General features: G+C 42.7%; 1 protein-coding gene across 1 annotated transcript in view; it reads left to right on the forward strand.

The window, feature by feature from the left end:
• The window catches only part of LOC137305428 (meiosis inhibitor protein 1-like), a 195,981-nt gene that overhangs the window by 90,829 nt on the left and 77,623 nt on the right, over positions 1-27,529 (forward strand). Inside the window, exons 15-19 of the mRNA XM_067974254.1 lie at positions 13,857-13,998; positions 18,461-18,572; positions 18,772-18,832; positions 19,024-19,118; positions 22,212-22,389. Of these exons, the coding sequence (XP_067830355.1) occupies positions 13,857-13,998; positions 18,461-18,572; positions 18,772-18,832; positions 19,024-19,118; positions 22,212-22,389 (588 nt within the window). The remainder of the gene's footprint in view (positions 1-13,856; positions 13,999-18,460; positions 18,573-18,771; positions 18,833-19,023; positions 19,119-22,211; positions 22,390-27,529) is intronic.

Raw genomic sequence — 27,529 nt, forward strand, 5'->3', positions numbered from 1 at the left:
ACAACTCACAGGCCACACACACTGGCAGCTATTCAACCATGACAGGCACATCACCCAGACACACATCCCGCTTTCTTGCAGGAGATGGTGGCGTATATCAGGAGGCAGCAAATGGCAGTGGCATTTAGCCCCTCGAGCCTGTTCCACCATTCAGTGAGATCATAGCCCCATATCCCCTAATACCCTTGGTTCACAGAAATCTATGAATCTCAGATTTAACATTCACAAGTGAGCTAGCATCAACTGCAGTCTGCAGAAGAGTGTTCCAAACGTCTTCCACCCTTTGCGTGTAGAAGAATTTCCTAACTTCAATCCTGCATGTCCTGGTTCTAAATGTTAAGCTACGTCCCAACATCCTAGTATTCAAGTGTAGGAGACCTCCAAAAACAGTTATAAGTGTCTGCAGCCAGAAGCAATAACCCAGCCACCATCCTGCATGGTCCCTTTAAATAGCGCTGGTTGGGTGGGGGGGGGGATCCTCCTGCACTCTAAGACACGTTCAGATGGTTGGGGTTAAGACTGTGCATTGAGTTGAGCATTAAGTCCCAAAATGGTGTCCATTACTTTAAATCGGTGTTGCACACTGATTGAAGCCATTTTCTCCCTACTTTACATGATTTCAGAGTTCGATATCTGCACCTGCTTTAAGTCCTATACCAAGATGGCGTCCGGCGCAAACAACGGGCGCTACATGGCCCAATTTAGCGCTTTTGGTTCCCCCCTATTCCGGTATGCTTTTTTGACTTCTGCTGTGAAGACAGATACAAAATATTTGTTTGACATCTCTGCCATTTCCTTATACCCCATTATAATTTCTCTTGTCTCTGCCATTAAGGGATCCATGTTTATTTTCACTGCTCTCTTCCTCTTTATGTACTTGTAGAAGCTCTTGCACTCTTACTGGGTATGGTAGCATAGTGGTTGTCTTACTGGAATTAGTAATTGAGAGGCCTGGATTAATATTCTGGAGTCATGAGTTCCAATTCTGCCATGGCAGCTGGGGAATTTAAATTCAATTAATTAAATAAAAATCTAGAATTAAAAAAGAAACTAGTGTCAGTAATGGTGGCCATGAAACTACTGGATTGTTGTAAAAACCCATCTGGTTTACTAATCCCCTTTAGGGAAGGAAATCTGCTGTCCTTACCCAGTCTGGCCTATATGTGACTCCAGACCCACACAATGTGGTTGATTCTTAATTGCCCTCTGAAATGGCTTAGCAAGCCACTCAGTTGTTCAAGAAGGTGGCTCACCACTACCTTTTCAAGGGCAATTAGGGATGGGCAATAAATGTTGGCCCACATCCCATGAACGAATAAAAAAAGTCTGTTTTTATATTTATTGCTAGTTTACTCTCAGATTCAATTTTCTCCCTCCTTATCAATTTCTTGGTCATCCTTTGCTGATTTCTAAAACCCTCCCATTTCTCAGGTTTACACCACTTTTTGGCAACATTATAAGCCTCTTCTTCTAATCTAATACTACCTTAACTTCTCTAGTTCAATCACTTTTCCTGCGGAGTTTTTATTCCTCAAGGGAATGTATATTCATTGAGAATTATGAATTATTTCCCTCAGGTCCTTCAGGTTTTCTGTGAGAGTTCTTCCTCCTACATGGTAACGAGGCCTCAAGCCGACACCGTCATGGGCGCTTCTCACTCGCCCTGGCCCCCACACTCACGCTCCGAGTTAGAACTGTGGCTGCACTGATAGTACTATGCTAAAAGTGGCCTTAGTAAGGGGCCTACTACTGATAAATACATGCAAATTACAATATGGAAGCATTTATATATTTACCCTCCACGTGAGAAAATTGTCCCAGTCACATTTCCCCTCCCTGTTTCCTTATCCCATCATCCCTTTTCCTTCACCACTTATCCAATTTGATCTTGAATGTTGACATAGTTTCTGCCTCAACCACTAACCCTGGAAGTGATGGGCCGAAGGGCCTCTATCCGTGCTGTATGACTCTATGAATTCCACATCCTCACAGCTCTCTCTATAAATAAGTTTCTTTTGCCCTCTGTTCCAAATCTCTTAAATTTAATCTTAACATCTGTGGCCCCTCATTCCAGACCCCTCAGCTATTGGAAACAATCTGCTTCTAGCTACTCAGTCCCAGCCTTTCACAATTTTAAACACATCTAAAATATTGTCTTGTAATCTGCGTTGTTCTAATAAAGAAAGCCCCAATTTTTCAAGTCTTGTAATGAATCTATGCTGTGCCCTCTCTAAAACCTCAATATCATTCCTATAGTGTGGAGCCCAGTGCTGCACAAAATATTCTAATAAGAGTTCTTATTAAAATTTTATGTAGGCTCAGTAAAATAATGGGACTCAAAGCGGATAAATCCCCTGGACCTGATGGCTTCCATCCTAGGGTCTTGAGGGAAGTGGCAGTAGGGATTGTGGATGCTTTGGTGATAGTTTTCCAAAATTCCCTGGACTCAAGAGAGGTCCCGGCAGATTGGAAAACTGCTAATGTAACACCGTTATTTAAAAAGGGTAGTAGGCAGAAGGCTGGAAATTATAGGCCAGTTAGCTTAACATCTGTGGTGGGTAAAATTTTGGAGTCTATTATTAAGGAGACAGTAACGGAACATTTAGATAAGCATAATTTAATAGGACAAAGTCAGCATGGCTTTATGAAGGGGAAGTCATGTCTGACAAATTTGCTTGAGTTCTTTGAGGATATAACGTACAGGGTGGATAAAGGGGAACCAGTGGACATAGTGTATTTAGACTTCCAGAAGGCATTCGACAAGGTGCCACATAAAAGATTATTACTTAAGATAAAAAAATCACGGGATTGGGGGTAACATTCTGGCATGGGTGGAGGATTGGTTATCGAACAGGAAGCAGAGAGTTGGGATAAATGGTTCATTTTCGGTCTGGCAACCAGTGACCAGTGGTGTTCCACAGGGGTCGGTGCTGGGTCCCCAACTCTTTACAATCTATATTAACGATTTGGAGGAGGGGACCGAGTGCAACATATCAAAATTTGCAGATGATACAAAGATGGGAGGGAAAGTAGAGAGTGAGGAGGACATAAAAAACCTGCAGGGGGATATAGACAAGCTGGGTGAGTGGGCGGAGATTTGGCAGATGCAATATAATATTGGAAAATGTGAGGTTATGCACTTTGGCAGGAAAAATCAGAGAGCAAGTTATTTTCTTAATGGCGAGAGACTGGAAAGTACTGCAGTACAAAGGGATCTGGGGGTCCTAGTGCAAGAAAATCAAAAAGTTGGTATGCAGGTGCAGCAGGTGATCAAGAAAGCCAACGGAATGTTGGCTTTTATTGCTAGGGGGATAGAATATAAAAACAGGGAGGTATTGCTGCAGTTATATAGGGTATTGGTGAGACCGCACCTGGAATACTGCATACAGTTTTGGTCTCCATACTTAAGAAAAGACATACTTGCTCTCGAGGCAGTACAAAGAAGGTTCACTCGGTTAATCCCGGGGATGAGGGGGCGGACATATGAGGAGAGGTTGAGTAGATTGGGACTCTACTCATTGGAGTTCAGAAGAATGAGAGGCGATCTTATTGAAACATATAAGATTGTGAAGGGGCTTGATCGGGTGGATGCAGTAAGGATGTTCCCAAAGGTGGGTGAAACTAGAACTAGGGGGCATAATCTTAGAATAAGGGGCTGCTCTTTCAAAACTGAGATGAGGAGAAACTTCTTCACTCAGAGCGTGGTAGGTCTGTGGAATTTGCTGCCCCAGGAAGCTGTGGAAGCTACATCATTAGATAAATTTAAAACAGAAATAGACAGTTTTCTAGAAGTAAAGGGAATTAGGGGTTATGGGGAGCGGGCAGGAAATTGGACATGAAGCTGAGTTCGGATCGGTCAATGCCCTGTGGGTGGCGGAGAGGGCCCAGGGGCTGTGTGGCCGGGTCCTGCTCCTACTTCTTGTGTTCTTTAGATTTGTGGTTGGGATCAGATCAGCCATGATCTTATTGAATGGCGGAGCAGGCTCGAGGGGCCAATTGGCCTACTCCTGCTCCAATTTCTTATGTTCTTATGTTCTTATGTTCATCATTACCTCTTGGCTGTACATAGGAACATAGTAACAGGAGTAGGCCATTTAGCCTCTCGAGCCTGTTCCCCCATTCATTGAGGTCATGGCTGAACTCCATATACCCGCCTTAGCCCCATATCCCTTAATACCCAAAAATCTATCAATCTCAGATCTAAAATTAACAATTGAGCTAGCATCAACTGCCATTTGCGGAAGAGAGTTCCAAACTTCTACTACACTTTGTGTCTAGAAGTGTTTCCTAACTTCACTCCTGAAAGTCCTGGCTCTAATTTTTAGGCTATGTCCCCTAGTCCTAGACTCCCCAACCAGCGGAAATAATTTCTTTCTATCTACCCTATCAGTTCCCCTTAATATTTTGAAAACTTCGATCAAATCACCCCTTAATCTTCTAAATTCCAGGGAATACAGCCCTAGTTTGTGTAATCTCTCCTCGTAAATTAACCCTTGGAGTCCAGGTATCATTCTAGTAAATCTACGCTGCACTCCCTCCAAGGCCAATATATCCTTCCTAAGGTGCGGTGCCCAGAACTGAACACAGTACTCCAGACGTGGTCTAACCAGGGCTTTGTATAGCTGTAGCATAACTTCTACCCCCTTGTATTCTAGTCCTCTGGATATAAAGGCCAGCATTCCATTAGCCTTTTTGATTATTTTCTGTACCTGTCCATGAGATATTAAAGATCTATGTACATGGACTCCTAAGTTTCTTTGGACCTCCACTGTCTCGAGCTATTCACCATCTATCTTTTTTAGGTCCAAAGTGGATGACCTCACACTTGCCTACATTGAAATCCATTTGCTACAGTTTTGCCCACTCACTTAATCTATTAATATCTCTCCGTAATTTTTATATGCTTCCATCTGCATTGCTTGCAATGCTGCCTATCTTTGTGTCATCGGCAAACTTGGATATGTGGCTCTCTCTCCCGTCATCTAGGTCGTTAATAAATACAGCGAATAGTTGAGGCCCCACCACAGATCCCTGTTGGACACCACTTATCACATCCTGCCAATTTGAGTACCTGCCCGTTATCCCTACTCTGTCTCCTGCCACTCAGCCAATTTCCTAACCAAGTCAATAATTTGACCTCAATTCCATGAGTTTCAACTTTAGCTAATAGTCTCTTATGAGGGACTTTATCGAATGCCTTCTGGAAGTCCATATAGAAACATAGAAAATAGGAGCAGGAGTAGACCATTTGGCCCTTCGAGCCCACTCCTCCATTCAATATGATCATGGCTGATCCTCTATCTCAATACCATATTCCTGCTCTCTCCCCATATCCCTTGATGCCTTCTGTATATAGAAATCTATCTATCTCCTTCCTAATTGTATTCAGTGACTTGGCCTCAACAGCCTTCTGTGGTAGAGAATTCCACAGGTTCACCACCCTCTGAGTGAAGAAACTTCTTCTCATCTCAGTCCTAAATGCCCTACCCCGTATCCTGAGACTGTGACCCCTCGTTCTAGACGCCCCAGCCTGGGGAAACATCCTCCCTGCATCCAGTCTGTCTAGCCCTGTCAGGATTTTATATGTTTCAATGAGAGCCCCTCTCATTCTTCTAAACTCTAGTGAATACAGGCCGAGTCGACCCAATCTCTCCTCATAGGACAGTCCTGGCATCCCAGGAATCAGTCTGGTGGACCTTCACTGTTCTCCCTCTATGGCAAGTATATCCTTTCTTAGGTAAGGAGACCAAAACCGCACACAATACTCCAGGTGTGGTCTCACCAAGGCCCTGTATAACTGCAGTAAGACATCCTTGCTTCTGTACTCAAATCCTGTTGCAATGAAGGCCAACATACCATTTGCCTTCCTAATTGCTTGCTGCAACTACATGTTTGCTTTCAGTGACTGGTGTACAAGGACACTCAGGTCCCTTTCTACATCAACATTTCCCAATCTATCACCATTTAAATAATACTCTGCCTTTCTGTTTTTCCTTTCGAAGTGGATAGCTTCACATTTATCCTCGTTCTACTGATCTGCCATGTATTTGCCCACTCACTCGACTTGTCTAAATCGCCTTGAAGCCTCTTTGCACCTTCCTCACAACTCACAATCCCACCTAGTTTTGTGTCGTCAGCAAACGTGGAAATATTACATTTGGTTCCCTCATCTAAATCATTGATTTTTGTTGTGAATAGCTGGGGCCCAAGCACAGATCCCTGCGGTATCCCACTAGTCACCGCCTGCCACCCCGAGAAAGACCCATTTATTCCTACTCTGTTCCCTGCCTGTTAACCAATTTTCAAGCCATGCCAGTATATTACCCCCAATCCCATGTGCTTCAATTTTGCACACTAACCTCTTATGTGGGACTTTATCATAGGCCTTCTGAAAATCCAAATAAACCACATCCACCGGTTCTCCCTCATTTATTCTACCAGTTACATCCTCAAAAAACTCCAGTAGGTTTGTCAAACATGATTTCCCTTTCATAAATCCATGTTGACTTTGTCTAATCCCGTTGATATTTTCTAAGTGTCCTGTTATCACCTCCTTTATAATAGACTCTAGCATTTTCCCTACTACTGATGTTAGGCTAACCGATCTGTAGTTCCTTGTTTTCTTGCTCCCTCCTTTTTTAAATAGTGGGGTTACATTTGTTGTATAATTCCCCTGTCCGCTACTTTAGTCACCTCTTCAAAAAATTTAATCAAGTTTGTCAGACATGACCTACCTTTTACAAATCCATGCGGGCTCTCTCTGATCAGCTAAAAATTTTCAAGGTGTACAGTCACTCTATCCTTAATTATAGACTCTAGTAATTTCCCGACAACAGATTTTAGATTAGCTGGTCTATAATTCCTTGGTTTCCCTCGCTCACCTTTCTTAAATAATGGAGTGACATGTGAAGTTTTCCAATCTAAAGGATAGGCTCCTGAATCGAGAGAACTTCGGAAGATTATCGTTAGGGCTTCAGCAATGTTTTCACCTACTTCCTTTAAAACTCTGAGATGAAAACCATCTGGTCCTAGGGATTTGTCACTGTCTAGTGCCATTATTTTCTTTATTACTGTTAATTTGCTTTTGTTAATTATGGTGAGTCCCCGTCCCTCGATTGAAAATTAGTTTCCTTGGGGTGTCTGACATGCTATCCTCTTCCTCTGCTGTAAATACTGAAGCAAGGTAATTATTTAACACATCCGCCATTTCCTTATTTTCATTTACAATATCTCCATTGTCAGTTTTTAAGGGGCCCACATTGCTCTTGACCACCCTCTTTTTCCTAATATAATTGTAAACATTTTTTGTGTTGATTTTGATATGCCTTCCAAGTTTCTTTTCATACTCCTTTTTTGTAGTTCTTACTATCTGTTTTGTCACCCTTCGTTGTTCTTTGTATCTCTCCCAGTTGCCATGATCTGTGCTTATTTTTGCATGTTTGTATGCTTCTTCTTTTAGTTTTATATTATCCCTTACCTCTTTTGTCATCCATGACTGTTTGTTTTGGCAAGTGAAGCTTTTGCTCCTTAGGGGGATAAACTGGTTCTGTATCAGGTTAAATTCTTTTTTGGACACCTCCCACTGATGACCTGTCATTTTACCCAGATTTGCCCAGTTTACTGTGGGCAGCCTCTGTCTCATCCCATTGAAATCGGCCTTACCTAAATTTAGAATCTTAGTAGCTGAAATGGGTTTCTCCCTTTCAAACGCAACACTGAACTCGATCATATTATGATCGCTATTAGATAAATGTTCATGTACTGTTAGGCTGTTAATTAATCTGGCTCATTACTCATTATTAAATCTAATATTGCCTGCCCCCTTGTTGGTTCTAGGAGGTAATATTCTATACCTCTTGTGATAAAAGCATGAGTTTCATTAGCTCTTTTTACAGCCTTATCAACCTGAGGAGCTGTCTTTAATGTCCTGTGAACCTGTACTTCCAAATCCCTCTGCTTATCTGTAGCATCAAGCCTACTTCCATTCAGAGTTTCATTTCTGCTGTTTTGTTTTACTAAAATGTAACTTGGGCAACCCATTTCAAAATATTTTGCCATTCTAGTCTATGTGAAAGTGATGGTCAGGCAAAGACCAGCTGACTCATCGAGCTTGACCCATACAGACATGTTGTAGGTAAACATCATGATGCTCAATGGTCCCACCCACCAGCAGCCATGTAACCTGCTGAGAGAGGCAAAAAAACAGATTAAAAAAAACCCTAGCCCAATTCCGGGGAAAAAGAATTCCGGGGAATTCCTCTCCGACCCCCAAAGGTGATCAAAGTGAGTTCCAGTCGACTACGGTGATCATGAGGCATATCACCCAGCCTTCCACCTAACTTTTTTTACGCAGTGATGTTAGTCTCAGCTAGGAACTTGTCCAACTCCCTTTTTGACATCTGCAGTGAAACTACCTGCACAAGCCGGCAACTTGTTCCAGAGGTCGATGATCATCTGCGAAAAGAAAAACCTGACATCTAGCCTCGTTCTGTCCTTATGTAACTTATTTGCATGTCCCCTCATTCTCACTAGCCTATCTAATTCAAATAGTCTATCCAGTCTAGTCCAGCCATTATTTTAAATACTTCAATCAAATCTCCCCAAGGTCTGCACATTCCAAGAGTAAAAATACCCAGCTCTCTAATCCTATCCTGATAGCTTTGGGCTTTTAAACAAGATATCAGTTTAGTGGCCCTCCTCTGAATATTTTCTAGGACATCTATATCACCCACCATGTGAGGCGACCAAAACTGAACATTCTAGATGAGGCCAAACCAAGGCCTTGTACAAAAACTTTATAATACTTTTTTATTTTGAATCGTCTTAGCAGCACATCCCTATACTCTTAGACTTCACTATTGCGTCACGGCACTAATTGTGAACCTTTAGAGACTTAGGCACAATAACACCTAGGTCTCTTTCTCACTTAACAAATTTAATTTGGAGCACTGCAGGATATGTACATGCATGGCGTTGGCCCTACCCATATGCATAACAATACATTTATGTACATTAAATGCCATTTGCCAGACACGAGCTCATTCCCCCATTGCATCTAGATCTTTTTTTCTCATTTCTAACACCAGCACAAATTTTTGTGTAATCCACGAACTTCCTGACAGTTCCCCCAACATCATTATTATAGATAATGAAGGGCAATGGTCCTAACACTAATCTCTGCGAGACTGTATTCGTAACCAGTCTCCACACAGAACCAGTACCATTAATAACAATCCTTGCCTAAGAGAATGCAACCAATACATTATTCACCCCAGATCGGCCCTCCAATCTCACAGGAATCATAAGAACATTAGAAATAGGAGCAGGGGTAGGCCATACGGCCCTTCGAGCCTGCTCCACCATTCAATAAGATTATGGCTGATCTTCGACCTCAACTTCACTTTCCTGCCTGATCCCCATTTCCCAAAAATCTATCAATCTCAGTCTTGAATGTACTCAACAACTGAGCATCCACAGTGCTCTGGGGTAGAGAATTCCAAAGATTCACAAGCATCTGAGTGAAGAAATTTCTCCTCATCTCAATCCTAAATGGCCGACCCTTATCCTGAGACTATGAGACCCCCTAGTTCTAGACTCGCCAGCCAGGGGAAACAATCTCTCAGTATCTACCCTGTCAAGCCCCCTCAGAATCTTATATGTTTCAATGAGATCACCTCTCGTTCTTCTAAACTCGAGAGTATAGGCCCATTCTACTCAATCTTTCCTCATAGGACAGCCCTCTCAGCCCAGGCATTAATCTAGTGAATCTTCGTTGCACCGCCTCTAAGGCAAGTATATCCTTCCTTAGGTAAGGAGACCAAAACTGTACACAGTACTCCTGGTGTGATCTCACCAAAGCCCTGTACAATAGCAGCAAGACTTCCTTACTCTTGTAAGCCAACGTACCAATTGCCTTCCTAATTGCTTGCTGCGCCTGCATGTTAACTTTCTGTGTTTCGTGTCCAAGGACACCCAAATCCCTCTGAACACCAACATTTAACAGTTTCTCACCATTTAAAAAATATTCTGTTTTTCTATTCTTCCTACCAAAGTGAATAACCTCACATTTCCCCACATTTTACTCCATCTACCACCTTCTTGTCCACTCACTTAACTGCAGACTCTTTGGGCGCTAAATTGGGACGTGTAGCGCCCGTTGTTTCGGCGCTACACAGCCTCTCTGACAACCAAGATGGCGTCTTCGATGCGTACGCATGTTTCCAGCGTGACATGTGCCAGACGCCACCTCGGTATAGGAGTTAATGCAGGCGCAGATAACGAATGCTGAAATCATGTAAAGTGGGGAGAAAATGGCTTCAATCAGTGTGCAACACTGATTTAAAGTGATAGACATCATTTTGGGACTTAACGCTCAACTCAATGCATAGTCTTAACCCCGACCATCTGAACGTGTCTTAGAGTGCCTGAAGGACCTCCCCACCTCCTCTATTTAAAGGGACCATGCAGGATTTACAGGTTAGTGGCTGGATTATAGCTTCTGGCTGCCGAGACCTTGATAACTGTTTTTGGAGGTCTCCTTGACTAGGATGCGGGGACATAGCCTAACATTTAGAGCCAGGACGTGCAGGAGTGAAGTCAGGAAATGCTTCTACACGCAAAGGGTGGGAGACATTTGGAATGCTCTTCTGCCGACGGCAGCTCACTTGTGAATGTTAAATCTGAGATTGATAGATTTCTGTGAACCAAGGGTATTAAGGGATATGGGGCTAAGGCGGGTATATGGAGTTAGGTCATAGGTCTCATTGAATGGTGGAACAGGCTCGAGGGGCTAAATGCCACTGCCACTTGCTGCCTCCTGATATGCGCCACCTTCTCCTGCAAGAAAGCGGGATGTGTGTCTGGGTGATGTGCCTGTCATGGTTGAATAGCTGCCAGTGTGTGTGACCTGTGAGTTGTGGGTGGGCGGCTTGAAACAGTGGTAATATGTAAGGGTGAGAGGAAGCATCTGGTTGGAAGAGTTGAGTACTGATGGAAAGAGTTTGTTGGTATGTGGGTGATGGGGGATGCATTTGGTAGGAGCTGCCACTTGACAGTTGACCTCACTCATCTTGACCACTCATGTCAAAGCATTGAACTTCTTCCTGCACTGTATCCATGTTCATGATGCTGTGTGCCTGGCATTGATTTTGTCCCTCCCGCTGCCTTTTGGGCATATGTCTGGAGGGCCTCTTGCCCCCCACCCCCACCCCACCCTACCTGCGGATATAGGATGTCCCTCCTTTTGTCCACCTCTTGCACCAAGGTATCTAGTACATCAGCAGAGAACCTTGGTGCATGCACTCTCGCAGGCCTGGTACCAACTCAGATCGACAGATTGATGAGGTCTGGTGTGCAGATTGTAGGATGTGGGATTTAGTAGTGCGCAACCTTTATTCAATGTTTTAACATAACTCATCAGTGTGTAAACAAAGGGATGGGACCTGCAGCTGTGTTTTACCTGTGCGATGTCTGATCTCCGTTCAGACTCCGTGCAGACAGTAGACTGTTATTTTCATTAATTACTTTCCTATCTAGGAAAGTGCGAATTGCATTGATTCCACGTGCAAGGCCTGGAATGGAACACTGTTTGTAGGTGAGTCCTCGGGTGGGCCGAAACTTGTGTCCTGCCTGCGCAGGGGTCATTGGGCGCGGGGTACTAGCACATCACGTTACCTGCGCCCAAAAATGGCCCTTATCCAATTTTTGCCCCCTTTGTGTCTTCCTCATAGCTTACTTTCCTATCTAGCTTTGTCAGCAAACTTGGATACATTACACTCGGTCCCTTCATCTAAGTCATTAATATAGGTTGTAAATAGCTGAGGGCCAAGCACTGATCCTTGCGGCACCCCCAGTTTACAGCCTGCCAACCTGAAAATGACCCATTTATTCCCACTCTTTGTTTTCTGTCCGTTAACCAATTCTCTATCCATGCTAATATATTGCCCCCAACCCCACACGCCCCTATCTTGTGTAACAACCTTTTGTGTGGCACCTTATCGAAATGCCTTTTGAAAATCCAAATATACTACATCCACTGGTTCTCCTTTATCTACCCTGCTAGTTACAAATGCAAAAAGCTCTTAATAGATTTGTCAAACATGATTTTCCTTTCATAAAACCATGTTGACTCTGCCTAAACATATTATGATTTTCTAAGTGCCCCTTTACCACGTTCTTAATAGATTCCAGCATTTTTCCTACTACTGATGTCAGGCTAACTGGCCTGTAGTTCCCTGTTTTCTCTCTCCCTCTTGAATAGCAGTGATACTTTTGCTACCTTCCACTCCACTGGGAACGTTCTAGAATCTAGGGAATTTTGGAAGATCACAACCAATGCATCCACTAACTCTGCAGCCACCTCTTTTAGAACCCTAGGATGTAGGCCATCAGGTCCAGGGGATTTTTTGGCTTTTCGTCCCATTAATTTCTCCAGTACTTTTTCTTTACTAATCTTAATTACTTTAAGTTCCTCACTTTCATTAGACTCTTGGTTCCCCACTATTTCTGGTATTTTTTTGTGTCTTACTGTGAAGACAGATACAAAATACTTGTTTAATGTCTCTGCCATTTCCTTATTCCCCATTATAATTTCTTCTGTATCAGCCTCTGAGGGACCCAAGTTTATTTTTGCTACTCTCTTCCTTTTTACATACTTGTAGAAGCTCTTACAACCTGTTTTTATATTTCTTGCTAGTTTACTCTCTTATTCAATTTTCTCCCTCTTCATCAATTTTTGGGTCATCCTTTGCTGGTTTGTAAAACTCTTCTAGGTAACATTATAAACCTATTCTTTTTATCTAATACTATCCTTAACTTCTTTAGTTAGCCACGGATGGATCACTTTTCCTGTGGAGTTTTTATTCTTCAATGGAATGTATATTCATTGAGAATTATGAAATATTTGTTTAAATGTTCGCCATTGCTTGTCTACTGTCATCTTTTAATCTAGTTTCACAGTCAACCTTAGCTAACTCACCCCTCATACCTATGTAATTGGCTTTATTTAAGTTTAAGACTCTAGTTTTGGATTTGAGTACGTCACTCTCGAACTCAATGTGAAATTCTATCATATTATGATCACTCTTCCCAGAGGATCCCTTACTATGAGATTACTAATTAACCCTGTCTCATTACACAAGACAAGATCTAAAATAGCCTGTTCCCTGGTTGGCTGCTGCTTGAGTCTATCTTATAAAAGTACTAAAAGATTAATCCGGAACATTAATTCAAATTAAATCATGACAATAGGACAAGAAAGCACTAATTTAAACCAGCAAAAGGCAAATTTAGGAAATTACTCAAAGCGTTATTAACATGTGGAATGGATTTCAAGATAAGAAAGTGGAGGCAAAACTCTGGAATCAGCTGAGTGTTGTGAATGGGTGCCCTTAATTCCTTTCTGGATTGACCGAATAGCCTTCCTTGTTCATATTTATGATGTGGAGATGCCGGTGATGGACTGGGGTGGACAAATGTAAGCACTTGCACAACACCAGGTTATAGTCCAACAGTTTTATTTTAAATCACAAGCTTTCGGAGCTTACCTCCTTCGTCAGGTGAGTGACGAAGGAGGTAAGCTCCAAAAGCTTGTGATTTAAAATAAAACTGTTGGACTATAACCTGGTGTTGTGCAAGTGCTTACATTTGTTCATATTTATCTTGAGTGATGTAAGATCTCACTCAAAACACTATCCTGACTTTCTCTTTCAGAAGCTAACTGTATATTTACAGCATTTGCTGTTCCATAAGTGGCTTCAAGCCTGTAGTCACTTCCTTTATTAGTGCTTTATTCTGGCAGTATAATACCATACAAGTACCTTTGAAAATATCTTTATGCTCAAACAACTTTTTTGTAGATTAGCAGTTGATTGTCAGAAGGATCCCTCTGTGCAAGAGAATGCTTTCACAGCTCCTAGCACTGCAAGTGAGGACATGTTGGAGAGGTACTCAGAGTTCCTGCTGAAGGTTTGCGACACTTTGTGCATCCCAATTGTGATGGTAAGAAGCATTAAAAATTTGATTAGAAAGAAACAAATTACTTCAATTAATTTTAAAAGGAAATTTCAGTTGAAGATGTTTTATGTAGAGAGGAGATGTCCTCCGGAAGAGCATTTGTGGAGCTTTTCCTTAATCCTTCAGCCTTCCTTACTAAGGCTGATTATGTGATCTCTTTGCATTGCAGGGAGGGCTGTGTTGCATTGAGTGTACGGCACACTATAAGCATGGGAGCTGACCTCACTTAAGCTTTTGAGGTCAGATAGTGAATAATTTGAATTTGCTTCCTATGTCTATTGGCACAGGCCCAGGGAGTCGGATTGATTCATGGGTGGGATCTCTGGCTTGTTGGAGCAGCCCTTAAAGAACTACTGGGGAAAAAAGCTAAGGGGTTGCATGGGGGAGTAAAAATTATTTTCACTGATAATATACAGGGATGTTGGAGGTTGGCGGTGGGGGGTGGGGGTGGTGAGTGGCGGACCAAATGCAAGGGAAGGCAAACTCAATCTGGATACACAAAATGGAATCTAGTGCAAGCTAGGTTTGGAGTAGTACAGTACCCTACTGCATGATTGATGGCTGGTGAATTGGGTGTGCTGCTACATGAGATGGGCAAAAGTATCAGGCTATTTAGCTGTGGGCATTCACAGCAAAACCCAACTCTTCTTTACATAGATATTTCCAGTGATAATGATAAGAAGAGGGAACCCTTCCCAAATGAATTCTCACCCCCCCATCCTAACCCAGGGATAGAGGAAATTTGTGCCAACTCTATTGTCCACCTGGGACTGAGATCAGCAAGTTCATCTATGTGCGGAACCACAAGAGATGGGTGAGATCCTGAATGAATATTTCACATCGGTATTTACGGTTGAGAAAGGCATGGATGTTAGGGAACTTGGGGAAATAAATAGTGATGTCTTGAGGAGTGTACATATTACAGAGAGGGAGGTGCTGGAAGTCTTAACGCGCATCAAGGTAGATAAATCTCCGGGACCTGATGAAATGTATCCCAGGACGTTATGGGAGGTTAGGGAGGAAATTGCGGGTCCCCTAGCAGAGATATTTGAATCATCGACAGCTACAGGTGAGGTGCCTGAAGATTGGAGGGTAGCAAATGTTGTGCCTTTGTTTAAGAAGGGCGGCAGGGAAAAGCCTGGGAACTACAGACCGGTGAGCCTGACATCTGTAGTGGGTAAGTTGTTAGAGGGTATTCTGAGGGACAGGATCTACAGGCATTTGGAGAGGCAGGGACTAATTAGGAACAGTCAGCATGGTTTTGTGAGAGGAAAATCATGTCTCACGAATTTGATTGAGTTTTTTGAAGGGGTAACCAAGAAGGTAGATGAGGGCTGTACTGTAGACGTGGTCTACATGGACTTCAGCAAAGCCTTTGACAAGGTACCGCATGGTAGGTTGTTACATAAGGTTAAATCTCATGGGATCCAAGGTGAGGTAGCCAATTGGATACAAAATTGGCTTGACGACAGAAGACAGAGGGTGGTTGTAGAGGGTTGTTTTTCAAACTGGATGCCTGTGTCCAGCGGTGTGCCTCAGGGATCGGTGCTGGGTCCGCTGTTATTTGTTATTTATATTAATGATTTGGATGAGAATTTAGGAGGCATGGTTAGTAAGTTTGCAGATGACACCAAGATTGGTGGCATTGTGGACAGTGAAGAAGGTTATCTAGGATTGCAACGAGATCTTGATAAATTGGGCCAGTGGGCCGATGAATGGCAGATGGAGTTTAATTTAGATAAATGTGAGGTGATGCATTTTGGTAGATCGAATCGGGCCAGGACCTACTCCATTAATGGTAGGGCGTTGGGGAGAGTTATAGAACAAAGAGATCTAGGAGTACAGGTTCATAGCTCCTTGAAAGTGGAGTCACAGGTGGATAGGGTGGTGAAGAAGGCATTCGGCATGCTTGGTTTCATTGGTCAGAACATTGAATACAGGAGTTGGGATGTCTTGTTGAAGTTGTACAGGGCATTGGTGAGGCCACACTTGGAATACTGTGTACAGTTCTGGTCACCCTATTATAGAAAGGATATTATTAAACTAGAAAGAGTGCAGAAAAGATTTACTAGGATGCTACCGGGACTTGATGGTTTGACTTATAGGGAGAGGTTAGACAGACTGGGACTTTTTTCCCTGGAGAGTAGGAGGTTAAGGGGTGATCTTCTAGAAGTCTATAAAATAATGAGGGGCATAGATAAGGTAGATAGTCAAAATCTTTTCCCAAAGGTAGGGGAGTCTATAACGAGGGGGCATAGATTTAAGGTGAGAGGGGAGAGATACAAAAGGGTCCAGAGGGGCAATTTTTTCACTCAAAGGGTGGTGAGTGTCTGGAACGAGCTGCCAGAGGCAGTAGTAGAGGCAGGTACAATTTTGTCTTTTAAAAAGCATTTGGACAGTTACATGGGTAAGATGGGTATAGAGGGATATGGGCCAAGTGCAGGAAATTGGGACTAGCTTAGTGGTATAAACTGGGCGACATGGACATGTTGGGCCGAAGGGCCTGTTTCCATGTTGTAACTTCTATGATTCTATGATTCAGGGATTGAGCCTGGGACCTTCCTGGTCAGTATGGTTATGTAATTATCTGGCGGGAAGGGGGAAGAGAACTTCCTCTGTTGAAATCGCATATTGAAACACAAGGCAGCATGCCATGATTTTCCAAAATGCGCTAGCAGCAGTTGAGGTTCCACCCCATTTCTAGTATTGAGTCCAATTTTATGGACCAAGCATTTGATGCTGAGACAAAAACAGACTTAACAAACCAAATTGGGATTCACAAAGAAGCAGTAGGCGTTAACCAGATCTCATTTTGTGGCTACCAAAGCAACGTCTCGATGTTTCAAGTACTAGCGTACTGGTACAACTTTCTTAACTAGCCATAATAAGGTTCAAATGACCAGTAGATCTGCAGCCCAAACTTCAAGCTAGAGGGACACTGTAGGGAGAAAGGCAATAAACTTACTAATCACATTCTGACAAATATGTGGAAGAGGAAGACAGTTGCCACAATATTTCATTTTAAGAATCACTTTACAAATTTAATTGCTTTTACACCATCAATCATAAAGAGTTAAACATATGTACATCATGGGGTAAATGTTGTCTTCACCACCTGGATGGTAGTGTGGCAGAGTGGATCGGCTGCTCTTTATAGATCCAGCCCAATTTTTGGGTTCCTTTACAAATGTAATTGCTTTATATCATCAATCATAATATGGAGTTAAATACAATAGACCGTACACCATGAGGTAAATTTTCGTCTTCACCACTTGGGCAGTAATCTGGTGGAGCAGATTGCCAGCCCTTTATAGATCTAACCCGATTTTCGTTCCATTGAAATCAATGGAATGAAAATCGGGCCAGTTCAATAATGGGTGGGCATTGCGCTCCACTACATTACATTCCAGGAGATGAAGATGAAAATCTTCCCCCATATTTTTACTCTTCTGAAATGTCTTGTCTTAAGTAAGTATCAAAATTATGGAAAGTCATAGACATGCTGTATTATTTACATGTGTGGCAGCTCCATCTTTTGGTGGAATACTAGTATTTCTAACAATCTTACGCAATTGGCTGAACAAAATACATTTTATGATATTGCAGGTTTCACCTTAAAAAGCATACTTGCTCTAGGGGCAAGTACTGATGATGGAAAGTGTTCACTAATGGATCAGTTATGCTTTTCAGCCATTTGCATTTTATAAAGGGCTCATTTGTGCTGCTGTGCCTTCATTCTTTTTGCCAGCCAAACAGTGGAGCAGATACATTGGATAGCGAAGTCCCCTGGGATGCATTTGCTGTCACTCCCCCTTTTTCCTCTCTTGCTTCATTCTCCCTGGGCAACTTCTGCACAGGCATAAAATAGGCGTTGCAGATTTGCTGCCCGTTACAGAAACCACCTCATTTTCTTTTCCATTGATTTCAATTGTAACCAAGGGAGAGGATGTGATTAGCTCTGATTGAGCTACTGGTTATGATTTTCTCTCCAGATTTGACTGTTTCCATGTAGGGAATTTGCTTAGACATCTCCACAGTGAAATGGCTGAGATTACATACTTAGTACTGTGGAGACTGGGAACAAATCTATGACCCAGGACTATGCGGTGCCACACATATGTGTGTGCTTTCCAATGTTGGCGTCAATTAAATCAGTCTGTTTTACAGCCTCCATTCAATTTTTGTTATGTTTTAGACATATAACCAAAAGGATCTCACTGATGCCAATGTTGGGAAGCAGAAGCAGAAGCAGTCCAATCTCTCCTGGCCTACGTCACCCCTTATTACACCTGCTTCATTGATTCACTAATGGAGTAGATGAACATAGGGGTGCATGAAATAGCCCTGCAACAGTATCATATATTCGCATATGCCTAGAGTTAAAATTTTGTACTATTCAAAGACTTACTTTCTATTTAATTTCTACTTCCATGTTTATTTTTAACAGAAACACTATGAAAAGACTCCCAGTGCCACAGTTATGGAGGTATTCTTTTCCATACTCAATGTCCAGTACAGTATCTTGCCCAACACAGCCAATCTCTTTACTATTAAGCTAGGTATGAATCTTTCAATTCTGTCATCCCCTACCCATTCAAAATTCCAATGCCATTGGTTGTCAATACATTAACTATCTTATATTTTTGGCATTTCTTAAAATGAATTACCATGACCATAGCACACCTATTTCCCACGTTTAATGTTAAACCTTACTTAAAAACAGCCACTCTTTAAATTACATGAATTATCTGCTTACAGCTTCCTCATCTTTTATAAGGTTTACTTTGGAACTGAAGGCCAAATTCTGTACAGGTGGCAGGTAATGTAATCTATTTTTTAACATATTAATGTTTCAGTGCTGAATTTAGCTGCCATTTTGATAGCAAATTTACCTACTTCTATTTCAGTTGGTGACTTAAAATTGTCCTCCACTTGTCACTGCTCCTTGTGCCTGGCGAGAATTCTAAAATGGAATCATGTTATGATTTTTTATGCTCTCTGTTTTATTAGAAACCCAAAATTGAATCAGGCCTGCTCAGACTTCCTTTGTAGTATGTGTCGAATCCTGTTTTCAGCTACTGAGAATGCACTGAATTACCAGAACAGTAGGTTTACTTTTTATTATCTATTTTTTTCTTTCCTTCCCCCTGCCCCAAAAATACTGCCATCAAACTATGGAGAACAAGATATTCTGATCTGTGGACTTTTCCAAGGCAAAGACTTGGCAAATACTGCTCTATGATCAGCCAACAGGAGGTATAATTCAGGCAGGCAAATTGGTTGTGTTAACTTTTCCCTTCCCCAGAGCCATGCATATGTGTGGCATTTCATCCAGTAATCCAGGTGAGAGATGACTGATCTCACCCTTTTAAACAAAACACAAACATCCTTCTGAGAATGACGTCCTTTCCCGGGACTTAATTTGACTACATATTACAGTTATTAAGAGATTGTGCTGACAAAAGAACAGCCAGTTCAGTCTTGAGGTTATATGGCTGAATATTTTGTAAAGTGGAGTGCTAAAATCTAGATAAATGGATATCACCAAGGTATTGAGGGCTCAGTCTCACTTTTAGCATATCATTTTATTGCTTTTATTTACATAGAATCATAGAGCTGGATATTACTTTTCCTGCACCTACAGGGTTTGGGCGATACTTGTGCTACAGCCCTGACCTTCCCATGACCTCAGCCCATTTTCTTGGTGCAGAGCTCGTTATATGTTCAGAGCAGGATCCTCGCCAGTAAGTGGGGGACTGCAAGTCGCCACGAAGAAAATTCAGGCAGTGCTGTGGCGACTGCTGCTGCAGCACCAGAAAATTGGCAGGGAACCAGGGTCAAGTCTCCCCGCTGGCCTTCGCATATGGCAAGGAAGAGGCGGCCAGCAGTGGTCCCGGCAGAGGCAGGAGGGAAGGGAATTAAGGTTGAGGCAGCGATGGGGCAGTGGGCCTCCCTGCTGTTTCTTCTGTCCTGCCTGATTTGGGGTGGGATAGTGGAGGAAAATCTAGATCACAGAATTTTACAGCACAGAAGGAGGCAATTCACCCACTGCATTTGCGTTTGCTCTCTGCCCTTTCCCCATACACTTAAATGTATCTTTTTCCATTTCCCTTTTGGGATTGTGGATTCAGCTTCCATCCATTGGAGTTGATTTTAAGTGCCTCTGCCCAGTATAAATGGGATGGTAGTGACCTGAAAATGGCTTTGGGTTACTTACTACCCTATTTATGCTGGCACTCCAGCCACTGACATCTTGGGTTGGGTCCTAAGAAAGGCGGCCGTAGTGCCTGTCTGTTTCAGACAGGAGGCCACTTGTCATATGTAAATCAACACACATAGGAACCCAGATTTCAGTTTCGAAACACAAATGGTTGGAGCGTGCGCCGCCATTGCTCCACCTATTTGTACCAGCATTGAGCAGCCTAACCTGTGGTCCTTAAAGGAGTGGCTGGGGGCCACTCAAAAATGGTCCAAGTATATTTTTAATGTTTATTTTTGTGGGCTCCTCCTCTTCCCCTCCTCCTCCAAGCTGAGATTGTTGGCTGTATCCTACACAAAGCCAGCCAATTTCCCCCACTCCCCCCGCCTCCGGCAAGCTGCCTCGGAGCACCGGTTTTGCGTGCACCGCTCACTTACTGCTTCAAATGATGCCTGGACCACTAAATAGCTCGGGCTTCACGGCGATAATAACAGCAAATTGGTTCAAGCCAAAAAAAAAGCATCTGGGAAATATAACATTTGTATGTATTTGTGCCTGTAGGTGCTAATTGTGATACTTTGATAGTGTTTTTACATTGCTTACATATTCATCCGCCAACTGCCCAACTCAAAATCAACCCCTGTTTCTGATGGAGCATTCCATGACCTAACAACTCTCTGCTTAAAAAAAACTCCTAATCTCTCACTTTCATTTAAATTGATGCCCTCAAGTTACCAGTGGCTAGCTTTTCCCTATTTATATACTGTATCATGATATGCTGCCCCTTATCCTTGAGTCCCAATCATACGCGTCTATGAATATATATATATATTTTGGGAAGAACAATTGTCTCAACACTGACCTCAGGGAACATCACTGTTTACCTATGTCCCGTCTGAAAAATATTCATTTACCACTGCTTTCTGTTTTCTTCCTATCCATACTGCCATATTCTCTCTAATATCATGTGCCTTCATTTTATCAACAAACTTCCAAAGCAGCACCTTATCAAATCCCTTTTGAAAATCCATATATGTGTTTCATTTTATTGCTATTGACATCACAAGCAAAAATTAATTGATTATATAATATTTATTGCTAATGTACATCACTGCATTTTATGTAATTGTATTGATATCAAAAATCCTTGCCCTTTTCAATAGCCTTGCTCTACTGTACCCCTATGACACAGTCCTCTGTCCCAACATACACACTCTGCTACAATGCTCCTCTCTCTGTTCCGCTGTTCCTGCACTGTAGAATCTTCGAAAGTCTTCTCAGAACTATCTCTTTAACTGTGTTGTTGGCCACTTCCTATGCCTTCTCTCTCTACTTCTTGCTTGGTGCCCATTAACCCTTCTAAAGCTTTGGAACATTTTATTATGCGAAAGCTATATGTTGAAGTTGTTGTTGTATTTGTATATTTCCCTAATTAAATTCCCTGTAATATGTGTGATAACAATTCAGAGTAGAAAAGGAAGAAAATAATGGGAAAGAGCAGTGTGTGATTTAATTTTTTTCCTAATTTGTACAATTTATTTTAAAATTGTGCTTTTGCCTCCTTTGCTTCCAATTTTCTCCCCTTACCTCCCAATGGCACTGACTCATGCTGGACTTCGCTCCACAGGTGTTGGCAGCCCCTGAATACCTTGTCCAAGTGACCATTATTCATGTCTGATCCTATTGCATGGTGGCACTCTGATCAACTATGGCAGGCATCACAGCCAAGCTCAATGCTTCCCTCATCCAATGTCCACACATGCAAGAACTACTACATAACAATCAAGAGCAGCAATCTTGACTGATTCTATCCTGCTTCTTTGTTTGGGTGCCTTGATGTCAATTGTAGCTGCCGATGCATCGCTCTTGCTTGTTTAATTAACTTGCTTAATCTATTGCATGAAGTTTTCCTGCTCCGGTGTTGTACAGTTAAATGGGACTTGTATTAAGATTAAAAAATGAAAAATGTCATCCACAATCAACTTTCCTCTGGTTTTAGATTTTGATGATATATCTGCGCTCTTTGCAAAGTGTATTCCACATCTGAACTACACGTTTTTGGGGGCCATAGCTGTGCTCTCAGAATCTTCAGACACAATTGGAATAGATGAAGACCTTCAGGACAGCCATCATTGTCTTTTAGTAATATTGTACCTGGCCCATATGTACGAAAACAGGTAAGAGCTTTCATGGAAAGATTATTTCGCTTTGGCTAAAGAAGCGACAGACTGGCAGAGTACATACCCTTAAGTCAAGTAATTGCCTGCTTCTTGCCATAGATGCCAATCAGCACCTCTCCCTATGCAGCGCTGCTTGATTCTATCCTATGGGAAAGTTGGAAGGTGTACCGTGTTAACCGTAGCAGCCCACTTGCCTTGCCAATAACCTATTGAGTCAAACTTAAAATAGAGTAGGAAAAGTAGTACCTTATCATTGGGCTTTCTGTGTCACTCATCATGGCCTTAACAAAAGAGCTAGACCCTCTAAATGTGACAATGACATTAAAATTTCATTTATTTACCCTTGGTAACATTACATAAAGATAGTGATTCCTTGTCTGTGAAGTACTTTAGTACATTCTGAGGATGTGAAAAGCACTATTATGAGTGCACACGATAGTTACAGATGAGGAAGGCCATTTGGCCCACCTTAGTTTATCTAGCCAGGAAGATCCTGAAATCCCTGGATTTCAGCTCCCAGTTGTTTCTTTAAAAAAATTAAAGTGAATTTAACCTTTCCTGTTCGGGTTTCCATCGCTTCCGATTCACATCAGGATGAAAGCAGGTGGGAAGGGCCTGATCCATGTGCCTTTATAGCACTGCTTGTGGGCCCGAAGGAGCAGGAGTGCCTCATCCAGGCCCAACAAGCTCACCTGGCTGACAGGAACCCTGTAATCAGCTGCTACCCCGCCACCCCACAATGGTGGACCCCCACCTATCTCTGACTCTTCACCCGTCGTCCAGCGACCTCCAAGTCTCAGCCCATCTGATCTTCTCCCCAGCCCTCGAATCTCCTCGCCGGCCCCCCAATCTTTTCCCGGGCCCCCAATCTCCCCGATTCCCGATCTTCTTCCCAACCCCCCGATCTCCTCCCCAGCTCCCTGGCCCATGATTCCTCCCTCTATCCCTCTGATCCCTGGCTGCGGCCTGCGACGGCAGGCCTTCCTGCCCGACAGCCAGCCATCCTGCCAATCAGGCTGGATGCTGGGTGCAAAACCTGGAAGTAAAACTTACTGGCCTCATTAAGGCCACGATGTCAACTTCCCTTCCGGGTTTTACACTTGAAAATCTTCCCCCCCCCCCAGCTCCCTTCCCGGCTCGAAGTGAAAATTCTGCCCTAGAAGTCTAGAATTTTTTGACATCAGTCCTTCCTTTTAATAGTTTGAATCAATGGCCACTTGACCTACTCTGGTTCTTTAACTCTTTGGTTTTTTTAAGTTTCAATGTTAGCTATTTCAACATCATTCAGAGTACATTTTTCTTCCTATGTAAGAAACTTTACACTTCAATTTACCATTTTTCTACCCACTTACACATATTATCCAATTAATTTTGTAATTTTTGAGCTCTGATTCTTCTGCCCTCCTAGTTTATTGTTGCATTGAATCCAGGTCATTTATGTAAATTAGAAACAGTAGTGGTCCTACCAATGAATTCTGGAGCTCCCCAATTTCCCTCCCAAACCTTACATAACTCCTCTAACAAGTACTCATTTTTTTACTGTTCTAACGAAAGGTCATCAACCTGAAGCGTTTACCCTATGCCTCTTTCTCTACAGATGCTACCTGATCTTCTGAGTATTTCCAGCATTTTCTGTTTTTATTTCATATTTCCAGCATCTGCAGTATTTTGCTTCTCATTTTTTACACCAGCCATTTTCTTATCTGTTCCCAAGGTTTACCCTGAATCCCCATAGCTTTGAGTTTAACTAATAGCCTTCCATTTTCATTGTCATTGAGGAGCAAATATGTAAGGAGATTACAGACAGCTGCAAGAAAAATAGGGTGGTAATAGTAGGGGACTTTAACTTTCCCAACATTGACTGGGACAGCCATAGCATTAGGGGCTTGGATGGAGAGAAATTTGTTGAGTGTATTCAGGAGGAATTTCTCATTCAGTATGTGGATGGCCCGACTAGAGAGGGGGCAAAACTTGACCTCCTCTTGGGAAATAAGGAAGGGCAGGTGACAGAAGTGTTAGTGAGGGATCACTTTGGGACCAGTGATCATAATTCCGTTAGTTTTAAGATAGCTATGGAGAATGAAAGGTCTGGCCCAAAAGTTAAAATTCTAAATTGGGGAAAGGCCAATTTTGATGGTATTAGACAGGAACTTTCAGAAGTTGATTGGGAGAGTCTGTTGGCAGGCAACGGGACGTCTGGTAAGTGGGAGGCTTTCAAAAGTGTGTTAACCAGGGTTCAGGGTAAGCACATTCCTTATAAAGTGAAGGGAAAAGCTGGTAGAAGTAGGGAACCTTGGATGACTCGGGAGATTGAGGCCCTAGTCAAAAAGAAGAAGGAGGCATATGACATGCATAGGCAGCTGGGATCAAGTGGATCCCTTGAAGAGTACAGTGATTGCCGGAGTAGAGTTAAGAGAGAAATCAGGAGGGCAAAAAGGGGACATGAGAGATTGCTTTGGCAGATAAGGCAAAGGAGACTCCAAAGAGCTTCTACAAATACATAAAGGGCAAAAGAGTAACGAGGGAGAGAGTAGGGCCTCTTAAGGATCAACAAGGTCATCTATGTGCGGAACCACAAGAGATGGGTGAGATCCTAAATGAATATTTCGCATCGGTATTTACGGTTGAGAAAGGCATGGATGTTAGGGAACTTGGGGAAATAAATAGTGATGTCTTGAGGAGTGTACATATTACAGAGAGGGAGGTGCTGGAAGTCTTAACGCGCATCAAGGTAGATAAATCTCCGGGACCTGATGAAATGTATCCCAGGACGTTATGGGAGGTTAGGGAGGAAATTGCGGGTCCCCTAGCAGAGATATTTGAATCATCGACAGCTACAGGTGAGGTGCCTGAAGATTGGAGGGTAGCAAATGTTGTGCCTTTGTTCAAGAAGGGCGGCAGGGAAAAGCCTGGGAACTACAGACCGGTGAGCCTGACATCTGCAGTGGGTAAGTTGTTGGAGGGTATTCTGAGGGACAGGATCTACAGGCATTTGGAGAGGCAGGGACTGATTAGAAACAGTCAGCACGGTTTTGTGAGAGGAAAATCACGTCTCACAAATTTGATTGAGTTTTTTGAAGGGGTAACCAAGAAGATAGATGAGGGCTGTGCAGTAGACGTGGTCTACATGGACTTTAGCAAAGCCTTTGACAAGGTACCGCATGGTAGGTTGTTACATAAGGTTAGATCTCACGGGATCCAAGGTGAGGTAGCCAATTGGATACAAAATTGGATTGACGACAGAAGACAGAGGGTGGTTGTAGAGGGTTGTTTTTCAAATTGGAGGCCTGTGACCTGCGGTGTGCCTCAGGGATCGGTGCTGGGTCCGCTGTTATTTGTTATTTATATTAATGATTTGGATGAGAATTTAGGAGGCATGGTTAGTAAGTTTGCAGATGACACCAAGATTGGTGGCATTGTGGACAGTGAAGAAGGTTATCTAGGATTGCAATGGGATCTTGATAAATTGGGCCAGTGGGCCGATGAATGGCAGATGGAGTTTAATTTAGATAAATGTGAGGTGATGCATTTTGGTAGATCGAATCGGGCCAGGACCTACTCCATTAATGGTAGGGCGTTGGGGAGAGTTATAGAACAAAGAGATCTAGGAGTACAGGTTCATAGCTCCTTGAAAGTGGAGTCACAGGTGGATAGGGTGGTGAAGAAGGCATTCGGCATGCTTGGTTTCATTGGTCAGAACATTGAATACAGGAGTTGGGATGTCTTGTTGAAGTTGTACAAGACATTAGTAAGGCCACACTTGGAATACTGTGTACAGTTCTGGTCACCCTATTATAGAAAGGATATTATTAAACTAGAAAGAGCACAGAAAAGATTTACTGGGATGCTACCGGGACTTGATGGTTTGACTTATAGGGAGAGATTGGATAGACTGAGACTTTTTTCCCCGGAGAGTAGGAGGTTAAGGGGTGATCTTCTAGAAGTCTATAAAATAATGAGGGGCATAGATAAGGTAGATAGTCAAAATCTTTTCCCAAAGGTAGGGGAGTCTATAACGAGGGGGCATAGATTTAAGGTGAGAGGGGAGAGATACAAAAGGGTCCAGAGGGGCAATTTTTTCACTCAAAGGGTGGTGAGTGTCTGGAACGAGCTGCCAGAGGCAGTAGTAGAGGCGGGTACAGTTTTGTCTTTTAAAAAGCATTTGGACAGTTACATGGGTAAGATGGATATAGAGGGATACGGGCCAAGTGCAGGCAATTGGGACTAGCTTAGTGGTATAAACTGGGCGACATGGACATGTTGGGCCGAAGGGCCTGTTTCCATGTTGTAAACTTCTATGATTCTAAAGAACTGAAATGCTTTCAGAAATGTAATTCAACGGCAAGAATGGCATAGTAAACGGCAATGGCAGGCAACATTGAAGGCTTGTGATGTGGGTATTTGGGCTGGGGTAGGATTCATAATGGGGTCACATAGGCACTAGCCCGAAATCAGGCAGCTGATGGCAGGGAGAGGATTGCAAAAGAGCAAGAGGGTCCCAGATGCCCTTCTTAATGGGTGAAAAAACAGAAAATCGGCTATTAAACTCCCAATGAATGGGGGAAGGATACTTGAAAATTAGGAAAAACAAAATGGCCGACAGACTAGGGAGACAGTTGAGCTCAATCGTGACCAAAGCCTGCAACTGCATCACAACAGACAATTGTTTACATACAGAATTTCTATTCTAAAATATTTACATATGGATTTGCATAGGCAGTTTCAGTGATAAATGTTGACATTTATTAATAGAGGCATAAAGTACAAAAGCAAGGAAGTTATGCTAAACCTTTATAAAACACTGGTTAGGCCTCAGCTAGAGTATTGTGTTCAATTCTGGGCACCGCACTTTAGGAAGGATGTCAAGGCCTCAGAGAGGGTGCAGAAGAGATTTACTAGAATGGTACCAGGGATGAGGGACTTCAGTTATGTGGAGAGACTGGAGAAGTTGGGATCATTGTCCTTGGAGCAGAGAAGGTTAAGAGGAGATTTGACAGAGGTATTCAAAATCATGAATGGTTTTTGATAGTGTAAATAATGAAAAACTGTTTCCAGTGGCAGAAGGGTCAGTAACCTGAGGACACAGATTTAAGGTGAGGAAATATTATTTTACGCAGCGAGTTGTTATGATCTGGAA

The sequence above is a fragment of the Heptranchias perlo genome, chromosome 40 (assembly GCF_035084215.1).
Source record: "Heptranchias perlo isolate sHepPer1 chromosome 40, sHepPer1.hap1, whole genome shotgun sequence".
NCBI classification, from domain to species: domain Eukaryota; kingdom Metazoa; phylum Chordata; class Chondrichthyes; order Hexanchiformes; family Hexanchidae; genus Heptranchias; species Heptranchias perlo.